Raw genomic sequence first — 19,256 nt, 5'->3', positions numbered from 1 at the left:
TGTAACACAGACTGACCCTGGTCATTGGCAGCTAGGATCAAACCTGGGAATCTCTGGAGTTTAATGCATGAGCTTCTACTGCTTGAGCTAAGAGACACATCTCTTTTAGCTACTCCTGTAACAGGCTCATCAATCTCTACCTGGTCTAGCCAGGGACAGAGTGCCACACCAAGCAGGCATGGGTTTCATAATACATCACAGGACATATACTGTATGATCCATATAGAAACTGAATTACTAAAAATGTCCAGTAAATACATTTATGTAATTGGAAAGTTATGTTACAGAGGAAGAAAAGGGGAGAATTAATAAAAATGGTAAATATCAATTCTGTGCTAAGGACTGACACGCATACACTTAGCCAGTGAATGCAGGAATCATCTTCCTTTCTTGTGGTGTCATCCTTACCCATCTCCTAAAGACCAATAACCCCACACTGTGAAGGACTGGGAGGCTGGCTTCATCTCGATATAGGCATCCTATTTGGTTCACACACATTATTTCTCTCAGTCTCTATTTCTTTAGAAGTTCACAGGAGACAATGTGGGTGCTCAGAACATCTTTCTGAAATGATGTAACTTAACCCCATGAAATAGATTGGTTTCAGAGTAGCAGCCACGTTAGTCTGTATTTGCAAAAAGAAAAGGAGTACTTGTGGCACCTTAGAGACTAATCAATTTATCTGAGCATAAGGTTTCGTGACCTACAGCTCACTTCATTGGATGCACGAAAAGCTTATGCGCAAATAAACTGGTTAATCTCTAAAGTGCCACTAGTACTCCTTTTCTTTTTATGAAATAGATTGTGGTTCTACGACTGTTCCTATGGCAGCCAATCATTTGAGCCTCAACAGCCCATGTGAAAGATCAGAAACCATTTTTCCCTCTGGAGTTGTTAAAAAATTGCCATTATGCTTCAACACGGACAGTTTTTAAAAATTATTTGCACAGCTGAGATACTGGCGTCTAATACCACCTCAGTTCAAAATTTTGGTATTTGGCAAAAAAGATACACCTATGCTGAGAGAAAATTATTCATATGAAGTTTCACTGAAAATGTGTCAAGTTTCATTGAACATTTCTAAAGTTCCATGAAACTGCTTCAATTTTAAGAACTTAAAATTGAAAATAGGCAAATTTACAAATTAATACATTTTCATGCAAGTTTTTTGTCTGCCTGAATTGATATTTTTTATTCACCACTGAAAGGGTATCCTGTCATGACAAAGCAATGGATCAGCTGTGAACTTAAGTGACAACTTAAGTATAATAACTAAAGTAGCCCTTTGACACCCCAATGCTCCTCTTCTACAGTAGAATGGACCAAAGGATCCATTCAGCAGTGACTCAATTCTATTCACCTTCTGATACTGCACTCAATCAGTTTTTGTAAACTGCAGCACCTAGATGTCTAAAATTATAGTAGATAAAAGCAGAATTGTTTTAGTGGTATACAAGTTCAAAAATGATATAATACCAGTAATATTTTCCACTGTTACTTCTCCAAACCTACCTATCTGAGCTTGTCTTCCCCGCTCCTTGTTTCCAGTTGCATTAATTTATTTAAATTCAACATGGGTGTCAGAAGAAAGTTCCAAAAGTTTGGCCTAAAGTTCTTGGGGCCAAAATAACAGTGACAAAGAGAAAATACAGAAAGACAGACAAAAGACACAGGTAAACATGTCCAATAAGTTCTTGGGATGTATTGGGGACAACTTCTTGTTTCAGAAGGTGGAGGAAGTAACCTGTGAGGCCGGCCATTTTAGACTGGATTCTGACTAACAGAGGAATTGGTTGAGAATCTGATGGTGGAAGGCAATTTGGGTGCAAGTGATCATGAAATGACAGATTTTGTGATTCTAAAGACAGGAAGGAGTGAGAACAGTTGAATAAGGACGATGGGATTTCAAAAAAGCAGACTTTAAAAACTTCATAACTCGTAGATAAGATCCCATTGGAAGGTAATTTAAGGGAAAAAAGCAATTCAGGAGACCTGGCAGTTTCTTAAAGAGACAATATTAAAAGTACAACTGCAAATTATCTCAATGCAAAGGAAAGATAGGAAGAATAGTAAGAGGCTAATATGGTTCCATCAGCAGCTCTAACGACCAGAAAAATCAAAAAGGAATACTATAAAAAGTGAAACAGAGAAATTACTAAGGAGGAGCACAAAAGAATAGCACAAGCACATAGGGACAAAAGAAGAAAGGCTAAGGTACAAAATAAGTTAAACCTATCAAGGGACAAAAAAGGCAATATGAAGAGGTTCTATAAGTATATTAGGAGCAAGTGAAAGATGAAGGAAAGTGTAGGTCCTATACTTAGTGGGGAAGAAGATCTAAAAATGGATACTATCAAGAAGGTGGGGGAGTTTAATGCCTATTTTGCATCAGTCTTCACTAAAAAGGTAACTTGTAACCAGATACTTAGCACAATTAATATTACCAGGAAATGGGAAGGAACTCAAGCCAAAATAGGGAAAGAGCAGGTTAAAGAATATACATATTGAAGTTGGCAGAGCCTGATGAAATGCACCTTAGAATACTTAAGGAACTAACTGAAGTAATCTTGGAACCACTAGCAATTATCTTAGAGAACTCCTGGAGTAAGATCCCTGAGGACTGGAGAAGGGCAAACATAGCTCCTATCTTTAAAAAGGGGAGAAAATAAGACCTGGTGAATTATAGATTAGTCAGCCTAACTTCAATACTTAAAAAAAGATACCAAAACAAATTTTTAAACCATCAATTTGTATGAATTTAGGAGTTATTAGGGTGATAAGTAATTACCAACACAAGATTTTTCAAGATAAACCATGCCAAACAAACCTAATTTCCTTCTTTGACACGTTTACTGGGATAGTAGATAAGGAGAAAGCAGCAGATGCAACATATCTTGATTTTAATAAGGCTTTTAACACAACATTGTCATACATAAATTAGGGAAATGTGGTCTAGATGAAGTAACTATAAAAGTGGGTGCTCAACTGGTAGAAAAACCATACTCAAAAGAGTAGTTATCCATAGTTAGCTGTCAAACTGGGTAGGACATATCTAGTGGGTCCTGCTGGAATCTTTCTTGGGTCTGGTAGTAGTCAATATTTTCATTAATGACTTGGATAATGGTGTGGAGATTATGTTTATTAGATTTGCAGGTAACACCAAGATGGGAAGGGTTGCAAACAGTTTGGATGACAGGATTAGAATTCAAAAGGGCTTTGAAAAAATTGCAGAATTGGTCTGAAATCAACAAAATGGAATTCAATAATGACAAGTGTAAAGTACTACACTTAGGGAAGTAGAATCAAATGCAAATGACAAAAGAGAAATAACTGGCTAGTTGGAGCTGAAAAGGACAGGTAGGTTATAGTGGATCACAAACCTGATATGAGCCAACATTGTGATGCAGTTGCAAAAAAGGGTAATATCCTTCTGGGGTGTATTAACACAAGTGTCATATGTAAGACACTTGTGTTAATTGAGGTAATTGTCCCACTCTACTTGGCATTGGCAAGGCCTCAGCTAGCATACTGTGTCCAGTTCTAGGCACCACACTTTATGAAAGATGTAGACAAATTGGAGAGAGTCCAGAGGAGAGCAACAAAAATAGTTAGAAAACCTGACCTATGAAGAAATGTTAAAAAAACTGGGCACATTTACACTTGAGAAAAGAAGACTGAGAGGGGACCTGATAGCAGTCTTCAAATATTTTGAGTGCTGTTAAAAAGAGATAGTGATCAACTGATCTTTGTGTCCCTTTAAGATAGGACAAGAAGTAATGGAATTAATCTGCAGCAGGGGAGGTATAGATTAGCCATTAGAAAAATTTTCTAACTATAAGGATATTTAAGCAAGGAAATAGGATTTTAAGGGAGATTATGGAATGGAACAGGTTGGACAAACATCTGTCAGGGATGGTCTAAATCAGGGGTAGACAACCTATGGCACATGTGCCAAAGGCAGTACGCGAGCTGATTTTCAGCAGCACTCACACTGCCCGGGTCCTGGCCACCAGTCCGGGGGGCTCTGCATTTTAATTTAATTTTAAGTGAAGCTTCTTAAACATTTTAAAAAACTTATTTACTTTACATACAACAATAGTTTAGTTATATATTAAAGACTTATAGAAAGAGACCTTCTAAAAACGTTAAAATGTATTACTGGCACGCGAAACCTTAAATTAGAGTGAATAAATGAAGACTCGGGACACCACTTCTGAAAGGATGCCGACCCCTGGTCTAGGTACATTTGTTCCTGCCTCAGTGAACTGGACTAGATGATCTCTCGAGGTCCCTTTCAGACCTACATTTCTATGCATCTACATATGATCTCAATTATATTTTACTATTAGAAAATATCTGACAATTAAAAAAACCCATAAATATTTGATTTAAACACAGCATCTGAGGATATAATCTAGAAACCACTATCCAGAAAGTTAACAAGGGTAAATCCGGTCCTCACCTCTGCGGGTCAGGGGCCCTCTTAGCATTGGAACTGATGCAGTTCTGCTGCGTGTGGGTCAGAGGCTAGATCTCAAGAAGAAACCCACATTAGCACAATGTGGAGCCTAGCCAAGCTTTGGACTACAATGTTTTTAGATGTCAAGGACGTGATGATGGCCTCATTCTGCTCCCACTGAAGTCAATAGTAAAACTCCCAGAAGCTGAACACTTTTGAATGTCCAATCTATAGCAATTATGTTCTGTGAACTCATGCTGATTTTCATTTGAAAGGAAAGTAGTGCTTGCTACTAACAGTGGAGTATTGAAATTTTAGAAAACTTCAATTTTAGAAAACTTCTGGCAAAGTTTGATCTGGAGGTTAATGTTAAATGGCAGAGGCATATGATAAGGTGACACAGCAGAGTGAAAATTTTGGAAAAAGGGCAGGAAGCAAAGAACAGCCATAAATTCTTCAAGCTAGAAAGGTTACTAGAGGGTTACCAAACAGATTAATCTTGGGATCCCCCTTTGTACTGCTTTCATGATTAATGTCTTGGGTGGCAGAACAGAATGATATTTCAGTTGCAGGACTTAACAGTGGTATCAAAATGGTGTAATAGGGTGGAGAACCAGGCCTACTGATTTGAGATTTGGGATTACAAATGAAGAGGAAGAATGTTAAACACACACACACACACACACACACTTCCCATTTAAATCCCTAGATTAAGAAGTTAAAAATGTGGATAAATGTAAAATAATATATTTAGACATACTCCTGTTAGGTGCTAAGCACCTTCAATTCCCATAGACTACAATACTCAGCAATAAAAACACGAGTTACTTATCTACTGGAACAACTCACTGATGATATGGGGGATTCCCCCATCACTTGAAGTCTTTAAATCAAGATTGAGAATGCTTTTTTGAAAGCCATCCAACCAGAAAATATGGGATTGATAAAGGAATTACTGGGTAAAATTCTATGACTCATGTTATGCAGGAGGTCAGGCTAGATGATCATAAAGGTCCATTCTGGTCTTAAAATCTATGCATCATATAGTACTGTAAATAGCTGGTCAATGAATTTTATCCCAGAGAACATTCAGTGCCATGGTAGATCCCATAATCCTGAACAGATTATGATAAATTTCTAGAGGACTACATACAAATCTCTGCTTTGCTGACAATTTTTTGGGCCACATACTGTGTACATATGATGCTTTTTGGCTGACAGCACTAACAGCAGGTACATATTTTTGCATAATATATTTTATTTGCCAAGCCAAGGTCAGCTTTGATACAGCATGCAACACATCCTGTAAATTGCAAGTCAGATTGAGAGTTTCACTGATACATACATGCCCCCATGCCTATTACTATGTGAGCATGAGACGGCTGTGTAACTGACTCACCAAAATTTAATGAAATTCATTTATATTTTGAAATAGACCTGCAGGCACCTGCATTTACAGTTACTGCCTCCCTCCAATGACCTAATTTGCATATTTAAATTAGAGCCCCCAATTCCATTAGACTGTTCCTGCATTCAAAGTGACTTTTCCTGAGAAGTTGCCAAGTGGGTTGAAAGGTACAGTTGGGGGGACATTGGAGGTTAATTTGGTGCTGCAAGCTTCAAAGAACATTCTGTTTAAATGCAGACAATTTAAATCCAAGAAACTCATTCTGTGCTTTTGCAGCATGTGATTAGTTACTCCAGGGATACTGAAATCAATATTTTTATACGACACATCAACATCTGGACAATGCATAGTACACATTTAGAAAATAATATCTTAAAAAAACATTTGTTTTCTTTTAATAAAATGCTTAGTGATATCACCGAAAGGTTTATTGATTTTTTTGTACCTGTAAGTGATATGTTTGTGTTGCCATTTCTGTCCTGTTAATGCATATCGTTTTCGACGAATGTTAAACTTGGAGTTACCTCTTCTCTGGTCAGGCACACCACATCGAGGCTTCTTCATCCAACTGCAAAAATCAGTATTGCACAGTTACACTACCTTATCAGCCATATTCAGGCCAGAAAGCAAATTGCAACAGACTTATCCAACAGACGGCAATATCAACACCTCTTAAAAGTTATACATTATTTGCTTTTACATTTACTCACAATAATGATCACAAATATGAGAAGTTGCATGGCTAAAGAAGTTACATGGTTGGTGTGGGGGGGTGAAGAATAACATGGGGCAACAGAGCTTCGCCACCTCCCATGCCTTTCAAATATAAATTCCTCTCCCATTATTTTTTAAATTTGTGTTCCCTGCAATCACTGCATAATAGCGCTTTGCCATCTCTCAACTGGCCAAGTCTTTTAGCATTAATAATTTATTCTGACTCTAATGAGATAACCAGGATCTATATTATAGATTATTGACTACAGGTGAGGTTAAATGTTTACATGAAGATTTAAAGTCTTGATTCTTTAATCAAGAATTCTTTTTCAATTTCAATTCTTTTTCATTTCATATTCTTTCTTTTCTGCCACAGTGTCTTTATGTTTGGACAAACCCAATTCCCTTTCATCAAATGGTCCACTTCAAAAACATAAGGGGATTTTATCCAAGAGTCTGGGACTGTTAAAGTAACTATTTCATTGAGCTCCCCATTAAATATTTGACTGCTCTACTGCCCCTCTATATTAGGAAGAAGAGCCACCTTAAATAGTAAATGTAGCATCTCAAACTCAACAATTTGCCTGAACATTTTGAATGTGCTGTGTAGCATTAACTTCAAAGCCTCTGATCCACTTTTGCTATGTCCCACAAGAGTTCAACCAGCTAGTGCCAACTGGTGAAAAACAGAGAGCAACATGAAAGTGTGTTGAAGCTCTAGTGTTTCTGTGGAAGGTGTTTACTTGGAAAGGTGGGTTTCAAATATTTTAAGTTTTAAGAAGTGTATGTCAGAGTTATAGATTTGGTTTGATGGTATGACTTAGGTGTACATAAGAAAGTACCAGATTCTGATATTCATGCTCTAGTTGAATGAATGGTTTTTCACTTGTGGAGTAAGGGGTTATTTACCATGAATAAAAGTATCAGAATCCAGACCACAGAGATTATGCACTCACAAAGTAATTGTCCAATGCCGCCACACACATAATAAGACATTTACTTTCTAAGTGGAAGACATTCTGTGGCAACTTTCTGGTCCATTTACTTGATTTCTATTATGACAAATAATTAATGATGTAGATGCTGTAGTTTTATCTGCTGTTTTCTGATACCATTGTCCTTACTATACCATTACTGAAAAGCTGTATTCTGATTAGCTTGGAGAACAGATTTTCATTTCAGGCAAGAGTTTAACCACCCTTTCTATAAATTGCATTTATCTATATATAATGTATACTGTAAGTATACATATATACATATGCATTTTTAATGTCCCCACCCTTTGATTGGCTGACAAAATTCACCTGATCCATCAAATTAATATTTAAATTACATTTACTATATCAGTCCCCAACATACAGAGATAAAAAACAGACTTTCATTTGTCCTACAGAAGCTCTTACTGCAGTACAACTGAGAGAGATACAGAAAAGTCTTTGGGGTTTGTCACTGTGGAAACAGTGCATGCTATTGTGATCAGGAGCACTTTTATAGATGTGTTCCAATGACACCACTGAAGTGCTAAATGAAACAGATCTTGTCAGACAAACTGCAGACAGAGGTTTAACAGTACTAGTGATGTAAATTTTCAGTCCTATGCTCAAGGAATTAAGTGTGCATTCTAATTTTTACACACCTTAATACAATGCAAATCATATGGTAGATTAGCTAAATATTTAAAGACAGGAAAATGGAATATGGTGCTCTTCTCTAACATAGATCATGCTAACTTCCACATTTTAGATATTTATATACACATAAATTCACATCTATGCATGTCAGGCATTATATACACCAGAGACATGCATATATATATATATATATATATATATATATATATACAAGCTATTATTTATGTGACTACATATGAGTTGAGGTGCCTAACTTTAGGCAGTTTGAAAAGTTTAGCTTTTATGCTTTTTACCACATAAAGGAGACATATCTGATGAGGTTCAATAAGGATAAGTGCAGGGTCCTGCACTTAGGATGGAGGAACCCAATGCACCGCTACAGACTAGGGACCGAATGGCTAGGCAGCAGTTCTGCGGAAAAGGACCTAGGGGTGACAGTGGACGAGAAGCTGGATATGAGTCAGCAGTGTGCCCTTGTTGCCAAGAAGGCCAATGGCATTTTGGGATGTATAAGTAGGGGCATAGCGAGCAGATCAAGGGACGTGATCATTCCCCTCTATTCGACATTGGTGAGGCCTCATCTGGAGTACTGTGTCCAGTTTTGGGCCCCACACTTCAAGAAGGATGTGGATAAATTGGAGAGAGTCCAGCGAAGGGCAACAAAAATGATTAGGGGTCTGGAACACATGACTTATGAGGAGAGGCTGAGGGAGCTGGGATTGTTTAGCCTGCAGAAGAGAAGAATGAGGGGGGATTTGATAGCTGCTTTCAACTACCTGAAAGGGGGTTCCAAAGAGGATGGCTCTAGACTGTTCTCAACGGTAGCAGATGACAGAACGAGGAGTAATGGTCTCAAGTTGCAGTGGGGGAGGTTTAGATTGGATATTAGGAAAAACTTTTTCACTAAGAGGGTGGTGAAACACTGGAATGCGTTACCTAGGGAGGTGGTAGAATCTCCTTCCTTAGAGGTTTTTAAGGTCAGGCTTGACAAAGCCCTGGCTGGGATGATTTAACTGGGAATTGGTCCTGCTTTGAGCAGGGGGTTGGACTAGATGACCTTCTGGGGTCCCTTCCAACCCTGATATTCTATGATTCTATGATTCTATGATATCAATATCATCTGTATATGCTGCTTGATATGTACAGGCATCTCCTGTATGATATGATCCTTCAAACATGGAAGTACGTGCAGGGCCTACTCATGTCAGTAAGGGTTGTAGGGTCAGATCAATCTTTTCAAAGACCTTGACTGGTTACATCTCCATAATGTAGCATAAGTATAGGAGCCAAAATTTTCAAACTTGGCTGCTTAAAGTCAGACACCTAAACCATATTTAGGCAGCCTGATTTTCAGAGGTAGATATCACCATCTATTTAGGTGCCTAAATATGGCTTTCGGTGCCTAACTTCTGGCAAACAAGCCTGAAGTTTTGGTCATCATGTTTAAAAATTACTATTATAGATAAATTACAGAATAAATATAATTCATTTTCTTAAACCTAACTACAGATTCATGTCTTGCGTGTGAGGCAGTTGATGATCATCAATATTTTCAGAAGGATTCTGTAGCCTCTGCAAAGATAGCCACACAATCTGTACTGCTTTACTTTCCCCCAACCTGCTAAACTATTCTTCTGGATTACAGCTGGTTTCTCATGTCTTTAAACAACCTGGATTACACAAAGCAGATGTCAACAATTTGCAGGGATATATTATGACTGCCAGCTAAAATTTGTTCTAATAATAAAATAATAATAACAGAGGGCCAGTGTGACATTATCTGATTAAAATATAACCATGCAAGTCATTATTGCTATTACTGTCATATAATTGCAACAAATCTTATACAAAGTGTGACATGTGCCCAGAAAGGGTTAAACATCCTGCAGGCTAATTGACCCAGAGTCAACCTGTTGAGCCATGTCAGAAATGGTAATGAGGGCCATTCTATGCTAGATAGGCTAGAATTTAGAAGTGAAAACCTGTATTGTTAGAGAATTAGAGGTGATATTAATTGTGTGTGTTTACTTATATCCTAAATGCTAGCCATGTAAGCATACAGTTCCTGTCTGTCACTATAGCTATTGATTCAGAGATCAAAATGGAATAGTAACATTTAGATGACTCATTGTTTATATATCTCATTAAAGTTTGTGATAAACTGCTTAATGGATAAATTATCTTATGTTAATCCATGTAGTTAATTACTGGTGAGATATAGGAAACAGAAGGTTACATCAAAAGCCTATTGTTCACCCAAGACTGTATGGTCAAGTGGCTGCTAGAAAACTGTATAAAAGACCCTTGGGTCCTGATCCTGTCATCTCAGACATGCTTGATGTTTCATGCAGGGGAAGCTTAAATTGTAAGGCTGAGATCCCAGTCCTACGCTGGAATACCCTGAATATGAACATTGGTCTATAACCCATGGACTAATTATGAAAGAACTCTTTGCAACTACAAAGCTCACCATCTCTGCTATTAATCTGAATCTCAAGAATTGTACTCATATCTGTATGTATATTGATTTTATAACCAATACTCTCTCTTTTTTTAAAATAAATTTTAGTTCAGTTAATAAGAAGTTGCTGTAAGCGTGTATTGGGTAAGATCTGGAATATTCATTAACCTGGGAGATGTGTCCGATCCTTTGGAATTGGTAGAACTTTTTTATATGATGAATAAGATTTTCAGTAATCCTCATCATATTTGACTTGAGTGTCTGGGTGGAGGCCTAAGGCTGGGTTACCTCAAGGGAACTGTGTTCTTGTCTTCTGGGTAATTATAGAAGCTATTTTGTGTTGGCTTGGTCAATCTAAGTATTGGACCAGCTTTGGGGATTGCTTGCCCAATTCTTTCAGTTCACCCTGATTGAGTGACCTCAGCTGGCTCCCCTGGGACTCTGGTCACGGTCAGTAATTTGCCAGCTAAAATTTGTTCTAATAATAAAATAATAATAACAGAGGGCCAGATTCAAATTTGTCACAACAATGGAGATAAAGGGGAGTACCATTCTTCTCAACGGAATTACCTTGGAATTACATCTGAGTAAATGAGATTAAAAACTGGCTCAGAGTTTTGCATGTTTTTATATATACACATTGTCAATAAAACTTATTCTGAGTAGATGTTAGATCAACATGCAGTTACCATGCATTTAAATTACAGGACATATTTACTCTATGTAAAGGAAAACACACCCACACAAACATTGTAAAAAGCAGACATATAAGTAACAAAAGACAAGTTCTCTCACCTTAAGGTGGTATCACTACGTCAAATGAAAGAAGCAGGGAATAAAGCAAAAACCACAGAACTATTAATATTTTGTTAGAAACACTGCACAGAAAAAATCAAGCTCTGGGACACATTAAGAAATCTCTTGGAAACAGAGTATGTTAACATTGCTATCTTGAAATCAGTTGAATTAGTCCTAAATGAAAAGATGCCCAGTTTTAAATTAGTCAGCTTAACTGATGGAGATCCATACTTAATAACAGGGTTGGCTCACCTGAAAGACACTGGCCTGATAAACACTGTAAATATCCAAAGCTGTAAATTGGAAAATGAATCCTTAAAGCTATTATTGGAATGAGCTCTGAAGTTATGTAAAAGTTTCAATATTCTTGGAGAGAATTTTGTTAGCATTCTAAAAGGCTTTATACTCAAGAGAGGGATTTAATATAAAAGACAAGACCAACTCGTAGCCAATGGGAATTCAAATTTCAGCATTCTATCATTTCACTTCAGGTTTTTACAATCTAAATAATTTACCAAATCCCCAAACACCATGATTTATTACATCTTTTTTTTTAAGTAATTACTTCTACATAAGGTTTTAAAATGTCATAAATCTGTCAAAGACTTTATGCTTGTATCCTTTTAAATTGGAATGGCCAAATTATGACCTTCATAATCAGACCATGTTTCCGACCACTAACCTTACGTTAAAGGGAGAAGTGTGGCCCACACAGACTATAAATCCCAGTCTAATTCAAACTGAGGCCTTTGCACATCACGTGTTGGCTCTCTAGCCTTGTATCAAATCATACCTCTCTGTATTAGGTATGTATTCAATCTTCTTATTTTAGTGCACATTAAGGATTGGACTCCTAGCAACCTGACAACATAGCCCTCAGCTCAGCTATTTTTGGTACCTCAAAGTTTTAAGTGATTTCTTCAATGTCCAATGTCAAGAGTCCAAATGCAAATCATCAGTGCACATCCTCTTTATCACAAGAGTAAATGCAGATTATAAACACTTTATGGTATACAAATTCCTCTGGGCTTTTTTATTCTTAAAATGATGTAGTGAATATCAACAACTCTATCCTCCCATTGATTGCAGGGAAGCTTCACATGGATAACACAATTGATGGTTATTAAATCTTTGTATTTGGGGTATATTCTTTCCCCCAATCTCCCTATGTATCAGTAGGTGAACTGACAACTATAAAGCACATTGACTCATGCATTTCTGGTCAATTTGGAAACAGCATAAATTGACAAAAATAGAAATGAACTTTCAACAATAAAATATTTTCTCAAGCAACAAAAGGGAAACAACTGTTGTTGTTTACGAAAACGGAGGCTTTCTAGGAATGTCTTTTTCCTTAGTTCATTATTTACACTTATATTTGAACCTGTAGAACTCATCTGTGTAACAGCTCTTCTGGAGTATTATTTTAAGTGAATTCAACACTTAAGAAAAGGTGCCAGATTGACAGCACTTGTGACTGAAGTCTTTGCTTTGGCTACAGGATACTGCACACCAAATTCTGCTCTCAGTCCATCGATGTAAACAGTGAGGAACTCCACTGAAGTCAATGAAGTTACACCAGGGTGGATCCAGAGTAAATGAGAGCCAAATATGACGCAATATATACCCTGAGCAGCCCCAGACTCCATATAATTCCACCCTAACTTTGTAAATCTAGAGAACCTTGTACTGAATATGTCCATGATTATTATTCAAGCTAAACAGAGCCCTAGATAGGCTTTGCTTCACAAGTAGGGATGGTGAGCAACTTTTTGAATAAACTTTGAGTTGGAAAATGCCAATTTGTCAAAACCAAAACTTTTCACAGACACAGTTTTGAACGTAGATCGCAGATATCCAAAGAGAGTTCCCTAACCACCAAGCTATAAAATCAGTCTCTCTTGTGCTGGCCACATGAATATTTAATTTATACAAAATGGAACAGTTCAAACAGGAGAAATTGAGACCGGCTGAGTCTATAACCTAGTGGGTAGGACACTGGGCTGTGGGACACAATGATTCAAGTCCCTGTTCCAAATCAGATACAACAGGACTAACATCAGGTCTCTTACTTTGCAGGTAAGTGTCTAACCAATGGACTATTGGCTATCATTTGCCAAGAGGGGAAAGAGTTCCTCTTTCTCTCTCTCTCTCATTTTTTTACGGACAATTTTGAAAGGTTGCATTTATGTTCTGATGTGGAATAAAAACAAATTTCAAAACTTCAAAAATGTCCACTAATGGAATTCTTGTTTTCTGGCCAGCCCTATTAACAGGTGCTCTCAGTTGTTACTTTTTTTAATCTTAAATAATCTTATGTGAGCATCAATATCTACATTTTTCAGAAAGAAATAGAGGAATGATCTGGACCATTTTTTTTAAAGAAGGAACAACCTTGGCTACCAAAACAAGAAGAGGCAAAACTGGGAGAGAGAGAGTTACAAAGACTAATGTTAGATTCAGCAACTGAAAAAAAAAACAACAACAACCCATTGACAGTTTAAGGATCCCACTGAAGGGTATTTTTTTTCTTCAGGGTTCCCTTCTCTTATCCTTTATTTCCTTCCCAGCCCCCCAACCTCAAGGACCCCACCATGGCATTACATCATTTCCACAAGAGTCTGATTTCAAGTCCATTAGTCAATGGGAATCTTTTCATTAACTTCAGCAGTCTCTGGATCAAGCCCTTAGTCAGCAAAGATGGATATGGTTCCCTTTCCTCCCTGTGTTAGACAAAGGGAGTCTCTGGAGATTGATGTAAGATGTTCCATTTCATGCCAGGGACTGAGTGTGCTGCCTCTGTAATAGCTCGTATCCACAACTAGTCTAGGAAACCAAGTTCAAGGCTTCAGCTCAGAAAATGTGCATGGCTAATCCTCATATGTTGTTTTCATATCCAGTGCTATGGCAACTACTAAAACAAACCACTGTTTTTGATTTAATAGCTCAAAATTTCTGCTCATTATCATTTCTAAGTATTAAAAACTGACAATTAATATATAAGCAGCAGAGGCCACAGAGAAGTGGAACTCCACCATATCCTAATTGTTTCTGCAGAAACAGGCTTGTAGAGAGCTCCTGAAAAGAGTATTACTGGACGCATGCTCATTATTTGACTTAAAAAAAATTACAGAACATTTCTTTCATGAACTTCGTCAAACATCACATTCTATTTAGAAACTTGTGAACTATAATACTATCACTGGGGCAGGCAATGTTCTACACTAGAGCACTTATTCTAGGGTATCTGTGTTTTAATTAATACAGTTTTGGCAGAAATGTACATCAGATGACTGCAGAATGGCATAGCTACTCTTTTTACCATAGATTGCTACAGTAAGCTAGACTTTCGTTGATTTATTTCAGGCAAGTGAAAATGTAGAAAACTGATCAAATGCGTTAACTTTTGAAAACAGCATTTCTATGAAGTGTTTACTGAGGATATTAATATATGGATGTCATCATGTAAAATACTAATGAAAACGCCAAACAATGTTCTTACTGGATACAATCTCCTTCCTGTTGGCATGTCATTACAATGATTTCTTTCTTTTCCACCTCTTTCTCCCAGGCCCCATCTATAAAACAGTTATCAGGTTTCTCAAGTTCTCTGATAAACAAATTCCAAAATACATCAACAAGGCCATTATGGAAACAGCATGTAAAAAGGGACAGGTGAACTCCTATAATATTTTTGTATGCCAAATATTCCTTAAGGGATATTTTGTTTTATACAAAAACAAAGTCCTCCCAAAAGACTTTTGATGATGCTGTTGCTGCATATATTTCTCTACTAATATTCCCAAAGTTGGTTCCTGTCAAGCAACTGTATTAAGCTCTTTTAATTGTTTGTCCTCTGATGACTAAGTGGTAATCTCTTCTCAATGCATGGGAAATAGGCAGGTAAAGCCCTGTGCAACAAGATGAGAACAAACTCTATTTCTACTGGTTTCAGAGTAACAGTCGTGTTAGTCTGTATTCGCAAAAAGAAAAGGAGTACTTGTGGCACCTTAGAGACTAAACAATTTATTTGAGCATGAGCTTCTACTAGGTCCTCACTGCAGTATTTATTTTGTACAGTGAGTGTCGTCTGTTGGTTCCCAAACTTTTATTACCAGGTTTATTATCCACAAAGGAAGAAATGTAACATTGTCAGATATTTCTAGCTGAAAAAAAAGTGTTTCCTCTCTCCAGATCAGACTGTTCCAAAATATTACAATATCTGAATAATTTAAAAGGACTAATTCTGTTATTAGTTACATAGATGGAGCTTCCATTGATTTCAAATGTCAAATGGATGTAACTGAGGGCCAGCTTTGGCCCTGTATGTATGCTCGTCTCTCAACATAAATGCCCGATGGGCCAGATTCTGCCTTCAAATTACTCTCATGCAACCTAGTTGAAGTCAGAGGAAATGCAAGTGTGCAAGTGAATGCAGAACTCACCCCAAGTGGCTTACATGTGCCTAGGAGAAAAAGACAACATTCCAGAGTTTGTACAGTGTGCTTCTGGATGTGAACAAGCACATCATGCTTTACTATGTACATTGAGGAAGACAGATGGTCAAGTATACAAGAGAACACAAAACAAAAGATTAGAACTGCTGTGTAAGACAACTTTACTTGTATCCCATGTGGCACGGAAATAAGACAGGCTTGCCAATTTTCTAGCTAACGTGCCCACTTTAGTTTAGCTTCGTTTGAAATTTCTGGGCATTTCCAAATATTTTTCGTTCAGACAGAAGCTCTTTATATCTGCTGCTCGACACCCAGTAGCAGAGAACGGCCACTACCTTTCCCCTGCTTTGCCACGTCCTATCCTTCCCTTGCCACCAACTCACAACAGATCCTTTTCCTTCCAGCAGAATAAAGGGGCTCCTCAAAACCACCACAAATGCAGCATTTAAAAACCCAGTAGTGGGTGGGGCAGCTACACTCTCCCTGCAAAGCTCAATCATTTCAGCTCCGCAAGGAACCTTATCTGTAATCACTACTCTGGAGGCTGAATCCAAAACATGCTTCTGAACCTGGTTATTTCACAAGGTAGCATACACTTTCTGTTTCTCTTCCTGCTGCATTATCTGTTACAAGGTCTTTTAAATTCCTAAGTCTAGGGACGTCTGACCCCCTCATCTCCCCTTAGGGCTGCCCTAAAAACTGCTTCGCTTTATTGCTTTTCAGTGCAATAATGCATGTGCTATTGGGATACAACGATTTTTCCATCCTTCTTTGGCATCAGCAGTTTAGGTAGACCCTTTCCTAAACTGCCAAGTGATTGAAAAATCATTCCTGTCAGCTATTTTACTGTGAAAGAATAACAACATATGCCACATTGGGGGGAGGGCTGGGCACAAGAGAGAAGAATTCTTTTCAGAAAGCTTTTTGTTAATTTTAGAATAAGAGTATGGATTCATTTGCATGTAATAACCAGTGGATATATTGCCATGGTGCTATATTTTTCCTCTCTTGATATTCAAGCAAAGTAACTTATCTAAAAAAAGAAATAAAATCCCCGTTAAGTTTCCACAGAGAAAAGGCAAGCAAGCAGTTTATTTGTTACAAGTGTCCAGGTTCGTTTTCTTAAGCGTGCACTACTATCCTTTTATGATTATTCTTTTTCTTTGACATTGCTTTATGTCTTTGTACATTTCAATCACGGTGTTGCACCAAGTTAGGCTGTGTACACCAATATAAAATGCAACATGGCAAGGAAATCATACATTATACGCTCCACATCACTCACATTTCAGAGAGCTTGCAAAACTAAAAGATCTATTTTATATTAAAATAATCACATGTGTTTATGGTACTGGAAACCATTAAATGAATGGACCAGTGGACAGCCTGAAATATTTTTGCATTGAGGAAGAGAAAGGAATCTTCCCTGACGATTTTCCACCAAAGGGAGAGTCACCTTGAAATGTTTATGCCCACCAGGATACTTTTTCTGACATTTTTCTTATCCATGATCAGCTGGCTTCTCTGTCGCCTTCTGTGTTATCTATTAGCCGTTCCCACAGTTAACCCTCCAATCCTTTATTTTTAATCACACTTCAAAAGCAGAGGGCAAGGGGCTGACAGGGGAAATTTGCCAACTGGCCAGTATGAAATAGAGCAGAAAAAATGAAGACATTTCCATTCCCCCTTTGAAATTGCTGCACTCTTTGGATATCCCAGTCATTGCAGTTCATGTGCTTTCAAGTTCCTACAGTCCTATTTTATTTTGTTGAAATATAGAAGTTGAGAGCACTTCAGTGCCAGTTACTTACTCAATTGTGTTCCTGTCCACTTTTCCTGTCATATTAATGCCATAGAACTGCTGCATGGCAGCTATAGCTGATTGCATGGTCTCTGCAGAGCGTAACACCGACATGCTGGGGTCAGTTGGTGGAAGGTAGCCATACTTTTGTAACCATACCTGCAATGACAAGTACAGTTCCTATTACATAGAAATTACAGTTAAGTAAAATATTACCTTGTAGTTAGCCTCCATGTCATATCTGATGAAGATTTTAATTCACTAAACATAAACCATGTAAGTTAGTTTGTAAAGAAGAAATTCTTTGAGGCTTTTATCTCACCAACTTTACTAAGGATTCTGCTGTTTTAAGACCAAGAGCAGTTTATATTCTTGAGACAGTTCTCATTATTATCTGCAAGTGCCAGCTTCAATTATTTACAGTATTTATTTATTTCAAGTAATAATTGAAGCACTTGTCCCTGGCTCTAGGCACTTCTACCAATTTTTAAAGCAGACAAATTATAAAATCCATCACACATATGTCAGATATAATTGACTACCCACGTGGTGCACAATAATATTTGCCCATTATAACAATAAATCTACAATGGCTCTTATACACAATAACACTGTTCTTATTTCCTTCTCAAACAGTCATGAAGAAGATGGGTTTGAAACATGCGAAGAAGGTTAGCAAGTCCTTACTCTCACAGGCAAAAGGGTGGGGAGGAGGGGCATGAGGAAGTACCAGAGTCAACGCCGATTCCTGGTGAAAAACCTGCTAACAGCCTCCTCCTTTCTAAATCAACATGAATCTAGCTTAGATGCTTATGATGCTCCTAATTGTGATAGTATGGTATGTGATCAGAGGTGATTACTCCTGGGGGAGGGGCAGGTCCCAAACCATTTAAGGCTTTATAGGAGGGGTGGCTAAACTGATTGACCCTCCAAGCCACATATGACAATCTTCAGAAGTTCAAGAGCTGGGGTGCACCTGCTGGGGCTTCAGCCTGCGTGAAGAGGAGTCTTGTGGCCAATGGAAGGTGCAGGAAGCGGTGGCCAGCACATCCCTGCAGCCCGTGTCGTTTCCCACAGCTCCCATTGGCCAGGAATGGCAAACCACAGCCACTGGGAACTGCAGGGGGCTATGCCTGCAGATGGTCAATGTAAACAAAATGTCTTGCAGCCCTCCAGCAGATTACCCTATGGGCTGTGTGCCTAAGGTTGCCTGCTCTATACCAAGGGTTCTCAACCTTTCTCTTTCTGAGTCGCTCCACCTTCCCCAATATCCTATAAAAACTCCACGGCCCACTTATACCACAATAACTTGTTTTCTGCATATAAAAGCCAGAGTCGGTGTTAGGGGGTAACAAGCACAGCAACTGCCTGGGGTCTCATGCCACAGGGGCCCCCCTTCCTCCCCCCCCGCCCCATAAAGCTTCATTACTGGTGGGGCTCAAGACACAGGTTTCAACCCCATGCAGCAAGACTTCAGCTTTCTGTCCTGGCCCCAGCAAGTCTAATGCTGGCCCTGCTTGTTGCCCC

The 19,256-nt window shown here is 38.1% G+C and overlaps 1 protein-coding gene across 4 annotated transcripts in view; it reads right to left on the bottom strand.

The window, feature by feature from the left end:
- The window catches only part of MMP16 (matrix metallopeptidase 16), a 241,348-nt gene that overhangs the window by 111,852 nt on the left and 110,240 nt on the right, over positions 1-19,256 (bottom strand). For all 4 annotated transcript variants that reach the window (XM_084621483.1, XM_084621484.1, XM_084621486.1 and 1 more), the window contains 2 exons: positions 17,740-17,888; positions 6,313-6,435 (listed from right to left, as the gene is read on the bottom strand). In XM_084621483.1, the coding sequence (XP_084477609.1) occupies positions 6,313-6,435; positions 17,740-17,888 (272 nt within the window). The remainder of the gene's footprint in view (positions 1-6,312; positions 6,436-17,739; positions 17,889-19,256) is intronic.

The sequence above is a fragment of the Lepidochelys olivacea genome, assembly GCF_965140295.1.
Source record: "Lepidochelys olivacea isolate rLepOli2 genome assembly, chromosome: 2".
NCBI classification, from domain to species: domain Eukaryota; kingdom Metazoa; phylum Chordata; order Testudines; family Cheloniidae; genus Lepidochelys; species Lepidochelys olivacea.
This window is presented reverse-complemented; position numbering and strand designations above follow the sequence as displayed.